At 47.2% G+C, this 18,512-nt stretch overlaps 2 protein-coding genes across 4 annotated transcripts; one reads left to right on the plus strand and one right to left on the minus strand.

The window, feature by feature from the left end:
* Positions 1–2,327: 2,327 nt before the first annotated feature.
* On the plus strand, positions 2,328–3,422 carry LOC108027517 (uncharacterized). Its single transcript, XM_017098960.3, has 3 exons — positions 2,328–2,514; positions 2,757–3,077; positions 3,168–3,422. The coding sequence occupies exons 1-3, from the start codon at positions 2,454–2,456 to the stop codon at positions 3,290–3,292; spliced, it is 507 nt and encodes a 168-aa protein (XP_016954449.1). The 5' UTR covers positions 2,328–2,453; the 3' UTR covers positions 3,293–3,422.
* A 46-nt stretch (positions 3,423–3,468) lies between these two features.
* Positions 3,469–5,131, minus strand: LOC108027502 (uncharacterized). 3 transcript variants are annotated; one of them, XM_050890453.1, is made up of 5 exons: positions 4,967–5,131; positions 4,583–4,836; positions 4,131–4,523; positions 3,754–4,028; positions 3,469–3,698 (listed from the first exon to the last, which is right to left on the minus strand). In XM_050890453.1, exons 1-4 carry the CDS (start codon positions 4,992–4,994, stop codon positions 3,786–3,788), a joined length of 918 nt encoding a protein of 305 aa, XP_050746410.1. In that variant the 5' UTR covers positions 4,995–5,131; the 3' UTR covers positions 3,469–3,698; positions 3,754–3,785. The 3 variants fall into 3 exon arrangements, with proteins under 3 accessions (XP_050746410.1, XP_050746411.1, XP_016954435.1); XM_050890454.1 differs by having other exon boundaries at positions 3,469–4,028; positions 4,143–4,523; XM_017098946.3 differs by having other exon boundaries at positions 3,469–4,028.
* Positions 5,132–18,512: the final 13,381 nt, after the last annotated feature.

Consider the following 18,512-nt stretch of genomic DNA (forward strand, 5'->3'; position numbering starts at 1 on the left):
TTGATTAAAACTTGTAAATATCTCACGCTATAATAATTAAAGTGTGTCCGCTTGTCCGTTACCGAGAATATAACCAAGTTTATTCGCTTATTCATTAATTAAATCAAGTACGTGATTATCAATGTTGATTCTAGGCCACTCAGGCCCCTAGCACTACCTCTAGCTTATTCCGAAGTGGTATATAGTTTCAACCACCGCAAAACTTCTCGAACCCACCTCGCAACCTTCGTCCTTGCTACACGTCTTGGGGCCCCGACTTTACTAGTGCTCAAAAAGCTGCGCCAAATTGTATGTTTACATTAAATGCATAAATTATGCAGCATTTCATTTACTTATTTATGTTTGCCCTGCGAACAATCGCTTTGATTCCGCCACTTCAGCCAAAATGCCAAATGCATAAAATATGTCAGTCGGCCATGGGAATAAACACATATACGCGTATATACCATACTGTATATACACAAACATAACATTGTTCAATTTCATTTTGTATGCATTTCACTGCTGATGATGATTTTTCACGGATATTCATGGTTGTTGCCCGGATTTGCCCGTCCTGATGCCCTAATGATGATGTCTCTCAGTTTTGGGTCATTTGCCGGCGGGTCGAAAAACCCTCCCGTTTCCGCCACTGTTCCACCGTCTCTGGGTTTCAATTTAACCACCGGGTCTACAAATCTCGAAGACCAACCCCCCGAAACGATAGTAAAAGTTGACAGTTATGTGCTGATGACAATGTCGACAACGCCCAGCGGAAAAACCCTCCGACTACACTGTATGTACCCCCTCCCGCTGACTTCCTCTTATCCCATCTTGGGCGGCTTGTTTTCGACGCTACTTAGTCGTGTAATGACCAACTTAGTAGGCACTGGAGCCCAAAAAATCAGTTTTCGGGTGGTCCAATGGTGAACCGCCTGAGCCTATAAAGGCGTTTACTTGGTATACATGTACCGAACTCAACCTTCAAAATAAGGAGTGATTAAATGCATTTTAAGGAACAACTAAACGCAATCTTAGTATGTCCTGAATAACCCTGAAGCCTACAACCTTTTTAACATATCATATAAAATATTTTGTACTCGGGTTCCACTTGATCCTACCACTTAAGTTTAAACACTATTTACCTATTGCTTATTTTACTCATTTTTGTTTTTATGTTAAATGGGCAAAATAACGGTGCTCGCAATGCCCACCCACTCGTTTTCATTTTATCGCCGACCTTTCAGCTTGCCGGCATGATTAGCGATTCTTTTCTGGTGTCGCAAAATTTTCCAGCTAACAAATTTCCGTTTTCGGATGTTCCTGGTTGTGTGCTCCGCCGTCTTCAAAGGGCTGCCGGCCAAAATATTTTCATTAGGCGTTAATTATGCCCGAGCCAAAATATTTCCGTGTAAACCGGGCAGGACATTTGTACCAGCATGATTGGCATTTTTGCATTGACCACGGCACTAATGACTGCATTTCGTATGCATCCTTCTCAGTTTGCTGTTTTTTGCCAATCATCAGGAGACTAAAGGGTGGAAAGCCGGAAAATAGAAGCCAGAGTCCCGAAAGGAAGTCGCCCGCCAAACGTAATTTATAACCGGCGATCCCGAGGTCCTGACAATGCAACTGCAAAGTTGCAAAGCAGACGTTAAACAATTTCGTTCTGTTCTTCCACTTTGGGGGAGAGCGAGCAGAAGTTGGCACTGGAATTAAAACGAAAACTGCAATCCACCCTGTCATTAGATGGCATCAATTGTTCGCTCCCGGCGCACAAGGGACCCTCTGTATGTGTGTTTCGGAGGACCGAAGGCCTCTTTGTCCTGGAATCGAACGGGGCTCGTTGACAGGGGGATATAAATGTTGTGATTTCTTAATTTTTGTTTGCATTTTTCTCGAATTTAGTAGGCTGTTGAGGTAATTACTCTAATTATATGGCCCCGGCCTCAGTTTAGGGGTAGTTCCCCATCGCCACACCCCTCGCAAGGAGGTCATCGAGAGCCCTAGACCCCGCAAGCCGAGCTCGGAACTCGAGAGCGGGATCACTTGAGTGAGACATTCCAATTTCGGGCGGGTGTCACGGCTCCGACACCATGGTACTTGACTACTCGGGGGTTGTTCTGGAGGAAGTCCCCTTTGAAGAACGGTTTAGCTAGGTTCTTTCCCTAGAACGGCTCTGGATTGGCATTATTATAGAGTTCAATATAATAATAATTTAATATAACATTAAATAATTCAATTATTCATAATAAAAATGTGGCCTAGGCCTTGCCATTTCATATTCTTTTTAAGCAAACCCAGAAGCCTCTGCTTCCAAACTCAACTTTACTACCCAGGGGTTTCTCGGGCATTCCTCATTTTCTTTTTAGTTGCCAGTCGAGTAAGATCAGAAATCCCACAAAATTACAGTCAGCTAAAAATTGTTCACAAAATTTGCTCTAAAATTATTGAGAGTATTAGAGGTAAAAACGATGCAGCCCCAAAGGGATATGTGCAAATGTTTGCTCAACATAACGCGTTGCGTGCAGCAGAGTAAGTCAGCCAGCCGGTTATATTATAATATAAAAATATATTATTAATAATGTAATATAATTCATTATACGTCAAATGACGTTTCCGCGGTATAAATACAACGCATTCCTGTTTTTATTTAACGCAGCGTCCTGCTCTGCCGTCACACAGACAGTGTGCCGACCGCCGATTAATATACCATTGGGATATATATTTCTGCTGCTAAGATAGTACATAGTTGAAGAAATTTTTTCTTCTTACAGCTTGCGCCTACAGCACCAGACGTCATTTCCTGGCCATGCAGGCCCTGAACGCCCGAAGGATCCGCGAGTCGAATGCACCCGAAAAGGAGGTGGACGCTACCGCCGGCAGTGACGGGCGTGGGATCCAAGCGGGCGACCGCCTCCCAACGGCCGTGAGTCTGGTTCGACGCAACCTGCCGGGATCGGCTAGGAACGAGCTGAACACTGCATTCCACCAGTACGGGAAGTCGATGACCGACTTGGCCAAAAGCGCCCGCAAGATGTACAAGACCGCTCGACTGAGGAGCGTTGCTCCACAGCCATCGGTGATGGAGAAAGTCAGTAAGTTCCGAGAAATATCCATGCCCCATTCCACTTTCAAGTCATACCAAGCCATTTTTACCAGTGCTTAAACCTATTCACCTTTTATAGACTGCCTGGGCTTGGGTCCTATAAAGTCCCAAGAGCAAAGCACTTGTGCTATAACCGAGCGCCTGACCAAGCTGTTCTTCCAGGACCCCTGGGACTTCCCGAAGAGTGGGGGTTCAAGCAAGTGAGGCACAGCGCTGGGGCTTCCAAATCGTATACTAAGGATCTCATTTAAGCGGTAGCTCTAAGACATTACAAGAAACGCGAATGTTTGTAACTTTGTAACGTTTTTTAAATACAATGTCTAGTTACCAGCAATCTGATGCATTTTAATCACCGAGGAAATCAATAATTGTTTTTGTGATTTTGTCAAAATACATTTATTGCTACAACTACTTAAATCCAGTATTAAAATACTACAATTTTTCCATCTATCCTAAAGTCTACACTTATAATGAGAATCCTGTCAGTGCTGCGTGGTCCAAAGGTACAAGTTGTCAAGTCGAAAACTCCGCCGCCGATCAGGATCTAGATGGGTTCTAGGCCCACTCCCGATATGTAGTACGGCCGATGCGGATATCTCAGAAACGCTTCCTGTGAGGAGAGTAAGGTTGGGCTGGGGATTGGGACTATGACTCCATAGACTTGCTCTGTAATTTGGTGAGCTCCTTCTCGCGTCGCCTAGTGATGTCGTATTCTGCCGATGGCCGAGAGGTCGCAAAGTTTCAGGCAGGCTGAGTCCTTGGAGTACTCTTCCCGGGTTCGTGTCTTGTCCATCTCCTCGGCGCGGATCTTGTGCAGCTCCACCACGGACTTGGCCAGCTCTTGGAGGCTGATCTTGGCCTGACTCGACGGTGGGGATTTGTTGCCTGGCGCCGAACCGGGGATTTCTGGACGGGCCGGGATCTCAGACTGCGATTCAGTCTGAAATGATATGAGTAAAATAAATCTATCAGCCCCTCTACTTCGTGGTTATATCACACGCTTAAATAGTGGTCTATGATATGGTTCGTCATATAGTAATACCTTTGCTCCCACCTGGTAGCTGGTGGTGGTCATTCTGGGAGGTCTTTGCATGTACCGGTGCTGAAGAATCTTCCCCGTGGCCGCCAGAACGGTGGCCGACATCCAGGAGCCCGGCTTGGTGCTCTCCTGGCTCCGGACAGGGGAGTACTCCCTGGGAACCGCCTGTTGCCTGGCCGGCTCGCGCTCTACCGGCACCTCCTTCCTGGGGATCAAGCGATCCAGCTCGTCCTGGTTCCGCTCCTCCAGCTCCTGCTGCTTCTCCATGAGACTGCGCATCCTGTTCTGGATCTTGCGGCGCTCCTCGATTTGGCGCACCTTGTCCAGGGCAGTGATCACGTCCTCGGAATCCGAGTTCAAGTCGGAGTTGGCAGGTTGATGGCCACGTAGGCTGTTCTGCTTGACAGATCATAAGGAGTTGTTTTTGTCATTAAATTACTAATTGGTATCTTAACCTGCTCCCTGGCAGCGATTCTGGTCTGCTGCCACATCTCCTGCAGACGATTGGTGTCGATTTTGAACGTGGAGTAGGGCTTCTCGTCCTGCTCATCGACAACTCTGTCAGGCGAGAGCCTCTGGAGAGTCGGCCAGTTGACGAGGTTGCATTTGGGATTTAGAGGGGGGCGCCTCACGAACTTCGGCTTCTTGCGGGAGTTTCCCGAAAAGTTGCGGAGCAGCAGGCCACACGACTCTGCGAAAGGTCGGATCGCTGGGAAAGAAGACATGAAAGATATAAAATTGGACATAAACTATGGGAAAAGCGCAGGGATACAATGGTCGCGATACCACTCTATTCCAAGGCTGCGAAATAACCGCACCCAAGGACTTCTGCTACTTACTTAATGCTTTGAATCCTCGACGGAGCATTTTTATATTTATTAAAAAACAGATTGAGAAATTTAGGTGTAAGAAATATCCGAATGCTGCTAGACTAAAAACTGAACTTTCCGATTACATGAGTAGACGAACACAAAGGCAACGGCAACTCTGTTTCCACATTTGAACATGGGGAAAACAAAGGCCACTGCGATACTAGTTTTACTCAGCTATAATTAAGCTACGATGGCCAGGCATTTAACCGACTTTTTCGAACCTCCCAGTAATGGTTTACAAGTGTGCCCTCCCTTTTCCATCCAACACCTCATTAGCAGCCATTTTCGCCGAGGATCCTACGGTTACATCATGCAGGCCTGGGTCATAAATCCCGGGTCCATGAAAAAGATATTCGCGTTTTCCTCCCATTTTTTCGCTGTAAGTCGGCGAAAGAAAAAACTGAGCTACAGAACTAAAAAACTGAACTGAGACTCACCGTAACCAAGGCAAGTTTCGTTATTTGTTGTTCGCTCGTGGCGGTTTTTTATTATTTGATTTACAGTCTCGGTTCGCCGATTGCATTTTGCGTAATGTTGTCTGGAGTTCCTCGATTTTTCACCGGAATCCAGTGTTCCTCGCCTTTTTATGACGCGTGGATATATCCCTTTTGTGCCTCGCTTTTTTGTGTGTTCACTTTTTCCTCCAGTTGCGTGCAGTTCCAGTTTTTTAGGCTGCCACGCGAGGATCCTCGTTCGCAGAAGGATCCTGGCCTGGATTTTTATGGCTTACGCAATCCGAGATTGCGAGGGATTCCGAAGATCCTTAGCCGTAAATCCAGGCAGCCCACGCAGCACAACAGCTGCCCGGAGAAGTGTGCGCAAAAAACAGAGACCGGGCCTCTAGATTGCGGAACCGAATTCGCCAGCCAGAGTAGTATCAAATATCAATTGTATCTCGCTACGAAAACATGCCTGAAACGGTTCAACAACAATCATATATTGTTAACATAGCTGTTTAGTATGTAGCCCTTAGGCATTGTTTGGGAACATTTGTGATTTTTCAATAATGTAAATAATAAGACGTAAGAAAATGAACAATAAACATTACGAGTAAATGCATTTTATTTAAGTAGTACTAAATATTCTGCCAGTTTCCTCGGAAACTTTATATATGTATTAACATCCTTAATAATTTTTATTACTGGAGTAAGTGGTGAGTCCCAAATACCAAACCGAACTGCACATACATATTTATTCTGCTTAGATAATCATTTTTCCATAACCATGAATGCCGAGGAAAAGCCTCAACCAAAAGCACATCATCTCTGCCAGTGACCTCGGCGAACGTTCCTATAAAATCCATATACCTATATATTTCGCCGCCAGGCTCCCCGTCGATCTGGCAAAACAATGCGGGGTCCTCGAGTCCCTGTTTTCTTGGCTTCCGGGGTGGCTTCCTTGGATTCCGACTCGCAGCTCCGCTCATCCATTGACTCCTTGTGTCAAATTGAGTTATTCGCAGTGCACATGGGCAGATTTCGATAATGCCTCGGTGAATTGATATCCTGTTGCGTTGTTTGCACAAAAATATTTACCCAACTCATAATTGAAGTGTCTGCAATTTTTGCGCCATTTGTGCATGTCCTGGTGAGGCCGATTCCCACTCCCAATCCCATTCCCATCCTCATTCCCATTCCGATCCCGATGCTTCGGGCATTTGTGAATTTTTGTCATTTCGGGCACCCCACGTGGCAGTTGGCTGCCTGATTATGTTGTCGAGTCGAGTGTCCTGCCGAAATCCTGGGGAAATCTTGTTTAGTCACCGAGCAATTCCTGCTGCCCTAATTGTTGTCATTAGGTGAGGTGTGTTTTGTGTTTTCCGCACTCCGTATTCTGTGTGTGGCCAACGGAGAAGAACTCGGGAATATCTGGCATTCATTCTTGGCCAGAACTGGCCAGAGCCCTCAAAGGACCTTAGGTGGCAGGGCCACCTGCATGGGCTTTGTCCTCGATCTCGGCCATTAGTTAATGGCCCAGCGCGCACAAAAGAGTTTGGCCAATTTGGGTGGCATCTGCCGATGAAGACGTCTCCTTTTCATGAACGGTATCCGCCGTCCCGGAGAGAGCTCCTTCAAAGGTCAAGAGGCACTCGAAGAGTCAGTCGAGTCAGGGGGTATCCCGGAAAGACCTGAAACGAGACATAAAAATCCAAAGTATCTAGGAAGGTATTTGTTTTTTATTTTAAAGGTGCCTTACAAATTTTAAGGCCTGCAAAAATGTATAACATAGTAATAGAACCATCACGAAGTACAACAATTTGATTGACAAATTAATCGTCCTTTTTCGCTGCAATCTCACTCCCATCAGGACATGGACTTAAGGGAGCCTATACACATATCCAGCATTTCCCTGACTGATTCCCATACCGATGTCGCTTTGGCTATCTTGTGCGATTTTTCCACGACTTAGACATGGCATATCTGAAAATCAAACAGATAAATTGCCGGCATTTTCCGCTCACGTGTGTGTACGCCTCACATGTGACCCCTTTGCAACCCTTTCTTCCCTGTGGGGTGGTGCTCCGGTTTTCTGCGCTTTTTTCCAGCCATGACAATAAATTGGCATTATTAGGCGAAGCGGCTCAGCGAAAATTGATTATTGACAAGAGTCGCACTAAGCGCCGTTCTAAGAGCCAAAGGAAAAGTGCACAAGCCAGGCATTACGGTTCGTAAGCGGTTTGAGCTGTCCTTGAAAATCCCACGACACCCCCTAAAAACGGGAGAAGCGAAGGGGAAACTTTGTCTGGAGCCGGTGATATATTGTGATTTTCCGTGGGAGTCGCAAAGGGTTACCAACAGTGATATTAAATAACATTAAAGAATAGGAATCTCATTACGAAATACTGATATCCATTCTTTGGATAGTAATTTAGTAATTGTAGTAATTTAGTCAAATCAAAACGCACAACAAAAATACCGTCTGTTATAAGCAGCTTTCAACCAGGGCTATCGATCCCTATCACTTCTTGGGACATTTATTTTTTAACCGAATTTTTCATTTTTTGCCAGGGGCTGTATCATCTTTTTTTTTTTAAATTTTTCAAACTTTTAGTTTTCAGATTTTAATGCCAAATGATTTGGAATTTGATTGCGAGCTCAACAAGGTATTACATTCCTCATTTCGCAACTTGACGACCGAAATACTGATATTTTGCTTAAAAATCAGGAGTTTTTTTGACGAAAAATACGTTTTTCCTTCACGCGCTTTTCAAAATGGATAAATCGAATCGCACGACAAGGAGTCCGAGTGCTGTGAGCCATTGACAAGGCCCCATCATTTTAGGGGAATTTATTTTTGACCAATTTTTGCAGTTTCAACTTTAGCCAATTTTAATGAGCTCATTATTCGGTGTGTCTCAGAAGTATTTTCCAACCGAAATCCGTTAAGTTCCTTGCGTACATCAGTGCGATAAGCCAGCAGTGTTCGGTGGGAAGAGGCTTCTGTGACACCGCTAACCAGAAAGGGTATATTCAGTCGCGACTCTTTCCCTTAACTTGCTTAACCCTTTCGTTTCACCCACCGCCCTGCATTAATTATGAGAATCCGTCGCCTCGAGAAGAGGGGTGTGAAAAACTTCTTAAAGTGCGCCGCTTGAATAATTGAGCAGGTCGCACACTTAAGGGCCCCCGCATAATTAATTTCAATTACGCGTTTTTTAAGGGCCAAAGGAGCTGCTCGCCCGTTCGTTGGCTTGACTTTCCCGATTTTCCCGTGGCCAGGGCCTGGCTACCTGCCCCTAATTTCGTTTTAATCCTTTCGCTAGCTGTACGCCACTAATCCGGCCGAATTTTACGGGTGCCGGCGGCCGAGGGACAATGGCATCATCTATAAAGATGACAATTGCAAACAACAATGACGACAATCGCGGCAAGGACAAACAGTAGTGCCCTACCACTTTTCGCCCTTTCCCGGTTTTCCGCCGGCAGATTTCCCTTTTCGCCGGCCTCACTCCTTTCGCCACTATTCATAATTAGTTGCAGGCAATTAAGGCAGCCCCCGCGGTCGCGGGCAAGGACACTCCTGTCCTCGCCCACCAGAAAATTGAAATGGAAATCGAAGTCCCGGGCAGGGATATGCACTGTGTGTGTGGAGAATCCTGGGCGTTGCCCCTAGCACTTTTGCGATTTTTGTTTACGCGTATTTTGAAAACAGCCGCACCCCTTTCGCCCAGTGATCCTCGGACTCAGCGCTCTGAGCCCCGAGTGCCTAATCCTTTGACTTTGACTTTCGATCCTGCCAGATCGCACCGCTAGTCCGGCTTTCCGGAAAGTGTGGCTTACTTTGGTTCCGCTCGGCCCTACATACGCGCACTCCGAAAGTCGGCAATTAACGCGGGTCCTTCGCCCGAAGTCCCGAAGTCCCGGTGCCCAAATCCCGATTCCCAGTCCCCGGTTCTGTGGGTGGGTACCGTGCAAAAGGGTTTAGTTTCAATTAGCCGACTTCGGGCGCGCCTCGTCGCAATGGGCAGCGAAAATTTGGGAAACGCGAGTTACGCGGGGCGGGGCGATTAGGAAAGTTTCAAAACATTCAAGTCAGTCGGGACCAGGGAACCAGGACCCAAGAAACGGTCCTTATACAGGGAAAATGCCTGTCAAATGAAGTATTTTTGAGGCTGATCGATATTTATTCGGCGTGTTGTACAATGTAGCTAAGACATATGAACGGTAATAGTATGACAGGTATGATGCAAACCGAAGCCAGTTAGTCCCAAAATATTTGTAACCCGTACAAAGGGTTTTATTTTGGATGGTAATTGTAAGCATTTTAAAAAGGGCCTTGGCTGGTAAGGTAAATATTTTAGTTCCATAGGCTAATTCAATCGATTTCACCGCGTTCGCCAGCTGAATCCCCTGCAAAAACAGCGCCGAGTCCCCCAAAACTGTCGCCGTTGTCACTTAATTTGGCGATTAAGTTTTATTAAATGTTGCAACTGGCAAAAACCGGCAAATGCCTCGTAATCCCCTGCGCCCAAGGCAAGCCCCGGGAAGGGCCAAAAAATAAATGGGAAGAACCGAGAGCAAACAGGGAGCGACACCGAAGCGAAACCTCCGCACCGAGTGTCAAATTAATTAAAATGTCAGCGAAATATGTTCAATTGTCGGCTGGTCAGATGGATGGGATCGGAATCGAAATCGGATTCGGATTCGGACCCGGACTCGGATGCGGATCCGGGACTCGGATTGAGGACTCGGCGACCACCGGGCTTAGCTGCGCCTGGCTGTCAAACGGCTTTTGGCCGGGCCGGAAGGAAGGAAGGTCGGAAAATTGTGAAAGGCAGGGCAGCGCCCTAGGCCAAAGTCGGGGGATCGGATCCTCTGTTGTCATATTTTCAATTTTGCAATCTGCCCGTCACTCATTGTCCGACTTTGTCCGATTTTCCGGGTGTGCTGGTGTGCTGGTGTGCTGGTGTTTGGCAATCTCATGCTCGTTGCCGTTTTCCTCCCTCCCCGCTCGGTTTCCCTCTTTGCCGTTTCCCGTTTTCCCATTTTCCGCAACCCCCATCAAATAGCCTGTGTGTTTTGTGTGTCCGTTAATGTGCATTTGACATTTGGCGAAATGAGAATCTGGGCAAATGATACGGATTTATGGCAAATTTGTCGAGCGATTTGTGTCGATTTACATGAGTGCCAAAGCCAAGTGGCCACTCAAGTCTGCCACACGGTTGCTGGGACTTTGGGCTGTTGGGATGGCTCCTGAATCCTGAATCCTGATGGCCCAAGTCGAGCTGTTATGTTAATGATACCCAGCCGACGCAAGGTCCTCTTTCTGATTCTGACGGACAGTTGACAGCGGTCAAGACGGGATTTGTTCTTCCTCAAGGCGAGTCCTGGCCACCTTTTCAACGGGCTTGTGGATGGGATTGTGGGAATTTGCTTATTTTAGTTTTGCAACAGTTAGGGGTTCATAACACTAAATCTATTCGGTTTTATGGGATTCCTAAAAACAATGTGGGTTTCTTCTCCTGGAAATAGAAGCAGAGTTTAAAAAGCATTTGTCATATACATGGTACTAGCATCTACTATGATTTTGATACTATAATTGTTTATATTTTTAACTGGCTTTCATTTATATTTTTAAGCAAGATAGTTAAAAATACCTGACTAGAAAGGCTGTGCTTTTATTTTTATATAAGGTATTAAATGCGCAGCTATCAGTATCATTACCTAAGTTCTAAGAACAAGACATCATAGTAAGTATTATTATTAGTTCTTCCCCTCTCTTATTTTTCCCAAAAAAGAACTAAGACCTTGCCTTTTCCACAACAAGGTTTTTGAGCGTTTATTACTCCTTAACTAGTACTCCCTTAACCATGCGCAACTATACAAAGGACTGTTATCCCTTTCTCCGGCACTCATTGAAGAAGGCAACATTACATGAGCGCAGATTTCCGCGGAAAATTAGAGTTAGCACTGCGACGCTCTCTCAGTTTCCCTGCAGTTCCTCGGCATTTCCCACTTTCGCCAAGAGCTCGCAAGTCAAGGACACTTTCCCGCTAACTCTTGCCAATCCCTTCCATCCTCTGCAATCCTTCCCTTTACTTGCCCTTCCTGCTTTCCGGCTAACTCCACTGCCGCTTATATAACGTTGCGTTTTGTTAAACAAACCATAAAAATTTGCAAAAAGTGGACAAAAAGTGCGCGGGGGTGTTGGTGCTCGAGCGAATCCTTTTCGCCCTTTGTCCTTTCGCAGGCGGTGTTGTTGCTGTTGCTGCTTGGTTTTGGCGAAAAATGTTCAACTGTCGCGGAGTTGGGAGTTGAGTTCTGAAGTCGACAACAATGGTAGGTAAGTGTGTGCTCGCCGGTGGGAGTGGGCGAGGGCACTGGGAGAAAGTGCGGCACGTTGTGGGAAGAAGGTGATTCCAAGGCGAAGATAGGTGTGCATAGTGCATTTTCAGGTCTAATAGCCCTTACTGTGATTTTTCGATACAACTTTTGTGAAATGAGTACTAGTGCCAACAAAAATAATATTTTGTTGAGATCATCTTAGGATGATATATATTTAAAAAAAGTATAAAACAAAGACTCAGCCATAACAAATATTTCTTTCTCGCCATCATATCTTCCTTAAAAAGACTTCATAGAAATGCGTCCATCCTGTTGTTATAACTGAGATTCTTCCTAACACTTTTCGAACGACAGACAGCTACCCCTTTTTCGAGCAGTGTCTGAAGGAGTTGCCTTCGAGTTCGGCAATTGTTTGGTTTACTGAATGCGCCATAAAAACGTCAACGGAATTCGCAATCGCAATCACCTTTTGTGCCGCTTGAGTGTTGCCAAACACCCAGCCACACCCTCCGGCGAGGGCCTTCCCCCACTCGGCGCCCCTTCCGCCCGGCCACGACTCCTTGTGAATGCAAATGGAATGACAGCCGGCAAGGACGTTGCTGACAAACCCGAAACGCGAGAATGTCAGCGAACAGGGCCAAGAAGGTGGAAGGCGGAGGGCGGGAGCAGCGGGCGGGCGGCGGAAAGGAAAAGGGGAAATGGCAGTTGAGCACTTGCAGCCCCGGAAGGGATTACTTTGCAACGGGAGGCGCGAATAAATAAACAACAGCCGAACACGGAACGCTTTGCATACTGAACTCGACTTTGGGGGTAGCCCAATGTAATCATGCTAAGCACACAAGCGAGCTGGCGAATTTCCCGGGACTTAGAGGACCAGGGGATACCTTGGAAAAATTCCAGATATGTTCGGGGGCCTAAAATATCGTTTTAAGGTTTCTTGATAGTAGTATTAAAAGGTATAGCCTGTTTAGTATAAGGTAATGCTTAATAAACTCCAAAATTAATGGGTTAAGCTGCTCAACAATATATTTTCACCTCAGATGTGCCTTAGTTGTGTCATGACGCACAGGGACGTAAAGCTACGAGTTCATGCCCCCCGACACCCTGTAGAGAACCACGGAAATCGCAGCCCCCGCCACCTGTGATTGTGTGAAGAGCCTTATGCAATCGGCGGCCATATATTATGACACCTGCGAGCCCGGGCCCAGATCCCACACCTCGGGCGCCAATCCCAGCTCGTGTGCCAAACAAATTACATGAACATGAGAGTTTCCAGCGATTATGCGCCTTATCGGGGGAGTACTCCGACTCCGCTTGGGGTTTACTTCCAGCGGTCTGCGGGGAGCAGTTTTGGTTTCGGATTCGCAGGGGGGTCAATCGAATGCAAATGGCCGCAAAATGTACCTCTGCTCGCCGATTTCCCCATATCGAACGGCAGTTTGCAGGGGGTTCTTACAATTTTTTGGGAACCCTCGATGATAAAAATATCCTGATCAAATCTTCACTAATTTTAGGCGCTGGTAAATGTTGAGCCATTTAATGAAACGGTTGGGAGTGCGATTTTCGCAACTCCTGGTGAAATATCAAGCGAATTTGCACATTCCCCCACCCGACTACTGTCATAAGTCCCTTTGTGCAAACTTTTCACGCCGGCTGGAGGAGGTCGCGTTTTCCATTTTCCATTTTCCACTTGCCGCCCTCCTCGCGCCCTGTTTGTTTTTTATAGCCCAAGTGTTGGCGTTTTTGATTGTTTACCCCGCAGTTTTTGTTGCCTCTTTTTGACAAATAAAATGTCAAATTATTAACACAACAAGAACTCCCCACTTCCTCCGTCGTTTCCTCCTCTGTTTATTTTTTCTGTTTTTGCTGGCCCTAACGAGCACTGCCTTTGGGGGTTAGAGTGCAGCACCCACCTCCTGTTTTTCCGGGTGTACGGAAAAATCGCGACATGTTGGCAATAAACAGCAGGTGGCGCTGGCAGGGAATAAAGAGGCGGCCCACAAAGGCAGGGCAGTTTTCCTCCGTCTGCTCCAGTTTGCTGACCAGTTTTTAGTGTTCTATTTCTTTTTTGGACTGCGTTTTTTGGAAATTTTTATGAGGTCAGTCGAGGGGCGAGAGTCGTTTAGGGATCAATCCATCATAAAGGCACGGCTCGAGAGCCGTCGACACCACCCGCCTCAATTAGTTCGAATCTGCGGCTCCCTCGGAATCTTTCGGGATCTTTTTAGGGCGAAAAAATTCGGAAATCCTCGACGACAGGATTTTTATTGCTCGAGCAAAACATGCAAAAAAGTAGGACACCGCGCGGCGGGAAGCCCGAGGGTCCTTTATGGTCCCGCTCTCGTTTTACACTTCTTAGGTAATTTTTAGGCCAATTTCCATGGGCCATGAATGAAGCAGCGCAAAAAGAGCACAGCGTCCGAGTGCCCATGCTAAGTACAAAAAATTCCCTCTAAGCGGCGCAGGAGGAACAAAAAATGTAAATGCAAATTATTACGCAAGTCCTGCGGCTTCTGAGAATTTCGCCATTTGTAGGTCGGTCCTGGCTGATTTATGAGTGCCTCGCCCGTGGACGGGGACCTGATCTAGATCTGAATAATTTTTATGATTCTTTTTTAACAGGCCCGGCCATAAACGGCCGAACAGAGGCGCGCAGAGGAAAAAACTGTAGCAAAGTTGAGGAATCCTGCTCTGCTTTTCCGCATAATTGCTGCACAGGATCCTCGTCCTTCGCTGGAAGCGATCCCGGCCATTGTGAGCCCATAGAAAAAACGACGGCCTCACAAAAAACTGCACTAAAAATTGGTCAAAAAACTGGAGCAGGCGTTTTATGGGCGCGGCCCATTGTGCCACTGGCTTTGGCTTTTTAGCCACAATTTCGATCGTCCTTTGTCGCGCTGATCGCCTCTCTTTTGGCCCTGCGGTCAAGGTGTAAAAAAGTCGAGCAGTGTTCTTGGAGGATTCAATGGGAGAGTGGTCGAAGGTCGATTATTTTATGGGTTGCGACTATGTTGGTTTCCCATCCCACTCAATAAGCATTGGATATTGTTTTGTTTATTATTTGCTAAGGCATTTGTTGGAAGGTGAAGAGGGGGTCACTACTTTGAAACCTAAGGTAGCCGAAAAGGGGATACCTTACTCTTTTGGGACATTTTCCCCGGAGTTGTGACCCAACCTTCCTCACCCCATGCCGATTATAGCCGTCGTAGCCCTGCGTGGTCCTGAGTGTTTGGTGCGCCGACCCCCATTGTTTGTCGCCTGATTAAATGCGCGTGCTTAAAGCGAGGCGCGAGTTAATCAAGCATTTGGCCAAGTCAATATTTTTTTAGCGGCCCACACCATTGACAAACTGTCGCCCACTCGCGCCCTCTCTCTCCCGCCCGCTAGCCCCGTCTCTCTCTGTGTTGACCAATAACCAACCACGGTTAACCAGACAAAAGGCCACAAAAATGCCACGAAAATCCCAAACTAAAATTGCACACAAACAACAGAACGGCAAACAAATGGCTTAACCCCACAGTGCCCACCCGGCGGGCCGAGCCCCAAGAGAGGGAGACGGCGATAGGCGTGCGAAGGAGACGGCACTCGCCGAGAGTGAGAGAGAGAGCGTAAAAAACTGCGCAAGTTGGGCATAAAAATTCAAGGCAATTATGCACACAAGTTGACAACTTCCAGTGAGAGGGGTGGAATGTGATGGGGGCCAACGAAGAGCACTGCTAAAAATCGGGGGTCCTTTCAGTGCTTCACCTGAAATGTTTAGATAAGTATGAGAAGGAGTGAGGTTCCACGTTTCTATGACTACTAAAATAGAATTGAGAAAAAACCTATTGATATTGGCTTAACATTTCCAGTATTAAACTTAAAGCCAAAATACATCTTAAAGTAAAGATTTAATTTATTTGTTGGTCATACCTTTGTACACTTAATATTTTTGTAACTTTACGACCTGTTTTCCACTTGCTTTCCTTTCGGTGCACCCAAGTGTCAATAATGGCGCTGAGAACTCTTTAATGTCGAGCGCTGCCTCCTTGGTACTTTTTCAACCAGCCCCCTCCACCCCATTTGCGTTCTCCGTCTCGCTCGCACCCCGGCCTGCCGTCTCTTTCCCGCGCAGAGATGCTTGAAAGTTACGACGACTTTGGCCAGAAATACAAACCAGCAAACCGCGTTTTGATTTGCAACCCTTGGCGGGCTAAGACGGCCGACCAGAGGAAAAACCAGAAAAGTGGGTGGAAAATATGGTTTAACCCCCGCCCCGCGGCCCACTCGCGCCATCTCGCTCTGCATGCGGCGCCAAGGACGAGGACCACAGGACCTCTCTCTCTGGCAAAGCCAAAGCCAAACTAGTTTTGTGGCCGCAGCTGCCGCAGCCCTTAACCCCCGCGCGTCCCCAGCCCGCCCAAGGACCACCCCTTTTAACCCACTCGGTGTCTGGCTTTTTCGGGGTGGAATCACTGGCAGGGGCAGCAGCAAAGCCAGAAATAAAAAGGAAAACAAGAAGTGCAAAACTGAAACACGGCGCTCGGCGGACGGAGAATTTTCCAAGACGCGCTCTCCGCTTTTCCAGCCAGAAAGAGACGCCGGTGCCCGAGGGAAAGAGAGAGCGATGCAAGCTTGGTAAAAAAGAGTTGTCATGGGGCCGCGAAGGGGCAGGGGCGTCCGCTTCAAGGGGGATGTACAGAGGAACCTACGCTCCTTTTGTGAAGCTAATATTAACCAAAGACGGATAGTATATACACGCTATGGCGAAAAGCCAATAAAAAGTAATCCCCAACAATGAAGCAAAATAATTTGCAACATTTAAAAGGTACTCTAAGCCCCCTTCAGCCTGAGCCCCTGCTGGGAGAGGGAAAAAATACAAAATAGCTGAAAAAACTGGGGAAAATGGCCGGAAAAAACGCAAAAATGTGGAAAGCCAGGGCGAGCCGGGGAAAGCGGCGGGGCCACGTCTCCGACGGTTCAAGCCGCCCGAGCCCAACGAGTCCTCGCGATACCCTGCAACCGAACTTCTGCGGCATATGCCGCCCTCCAAAATGGCCGACAATTGCGCGAAACCTGATACCCCGGCTGAGGAGTGCGTTTTTACATATCGAATGGGAATAGATCTGAAAACTGGTTCCCGGCTTCCTGGTTTCCTGCCCGCCGTCCAAAAAGGGGTCGCAATCGCATTGAGGACGCCCTCGTCGGGCGGCCTTAACGGATTTCCAGCTCTAATCTGCACATTGTCTGTCCATCAGATCTCGAGGGCATGTGTGTGCGGAGCGTGCTATTATGTAAGCCCGCGACTCCGGTGCACATACGAGCATGTACGTTGACAAGAAGTCAGCGCCGGGAAAGAGGGTTTCTGAAGCGCGAACGGGGCTGGGGAAAGCGGAAAGCGGAAAACGGCAAAATGGAGGATCGGTTGGTGGGAAAATGTGGTGATTACCAACGCGATGGGAGCGAGTTTAACAGCCACTTGCCAAGAAACCCATTTTCAATTCCCATATAGCAACAAAAAATAAATAAATACACTGCAAGAGCATAGATAATTCCATCTGCTGATATCATTAACATAAAAAAACTGTTAAACACTCAGGTGATCAAGGAGAATATCGTTTGGCGACTGATATGAATAACATAAAAAATCTTTAGAAGATGAAGGTGGAGAGTGTCCTTTGATCAAGGCAGCCCAAAACACGACCGAAGATCCTTTGTTGTGCCAACAAACAGAAACAACTGCGCACTCCTCCGATTTTCCATTTTTCTCAGTTTTTTGTGCACAATTTGTTGATGACATTTGTAACAATCGCCAGAGATCATTACGATTTGAACGCCGATCGGACAGCTGCATTTTCCCCCGCCAGCCATCTTCTCACACGAGTTTCCCCCTCGGCAGCGTTTCCATCTCGGCTAATTGTCGCGGGCCCGAAGAAAGTCCATACAAAATGGTCACGGATCGCTACTGCCAAACATCCATTGTTGCGAGGCAAGTAAAGCGAAGGAAAGTCGGGGAAAGCGGGGAAATCGAGGGAAATGTGTGTGCAAACAGGGAGCAGGCGATCGCTGAAAACCCAATGACATGTGACCCGGGCCCGAGGAGCCGGCCCAGAAGCAGTAGCGCACACGGGCCAAGGAGCAGCTGGCAGCCGGAAAAGTGTGTGGAAAACGGTGGGTACCCAGCCAATGCATGGACACCTCACCAAAACACAATTTTGTGGGAGTGTCGCAAAGGCAGGGAAAAATAAAGGCAAAAAGAAGGCAGAGAAGCAGAAGGAAACCCGAAACACACTCATTCCCCGTTTTCCACCACACGAAAGCAGCGGAAAAACACCCCCAAAGGCAGAAAAAATCACTCAAACAAGCGTTTTCCAATGGAAAGTGGTGAACCGGCTGTGGTGTAATTTTTTTCGAGGGTTGAAGGCCGTCGGGGGAGGGGGCGGGAAGCCGTCGACGTCGCTGCCGCGGCGCTGCCAGCGCCACAACCAAAACAACAAACCACAATTCACTTACACAGCGCCGCAGTCGCAGTCGCTGCGCTGCCCGCTTCCTCGCTTTTCCACTGCCATTTCTCGTAAATAAAAAACAATCTCAAACTGGCGGGGCGAATGGCTAAATACGCTTTTTGCCAAAGGGCCTGGCCCATATTTTTTTGAATTTTAAGCTCAATTTTTTGACATTTTAAAAAACAGATGATGTGTACCTAGCAAGTTCCATACTTTTCCTCGCCCCGCAAAAAAGTAGTAACA

The sequence above is a fragment of the Drosophila biarmipes genome, chromosome X, assembly GCF_025231255.1.
Source record: "Drosophila biarmipes strain raj3 chromosome X, RU_DBia_V1.1, whole genome shotgun sequence".
NCBI lineage: Eukaryota > Metazoa > Arthropoda > Insecta > Diptera > Drosophilidae > Drosophila > Drosophila biarmipes.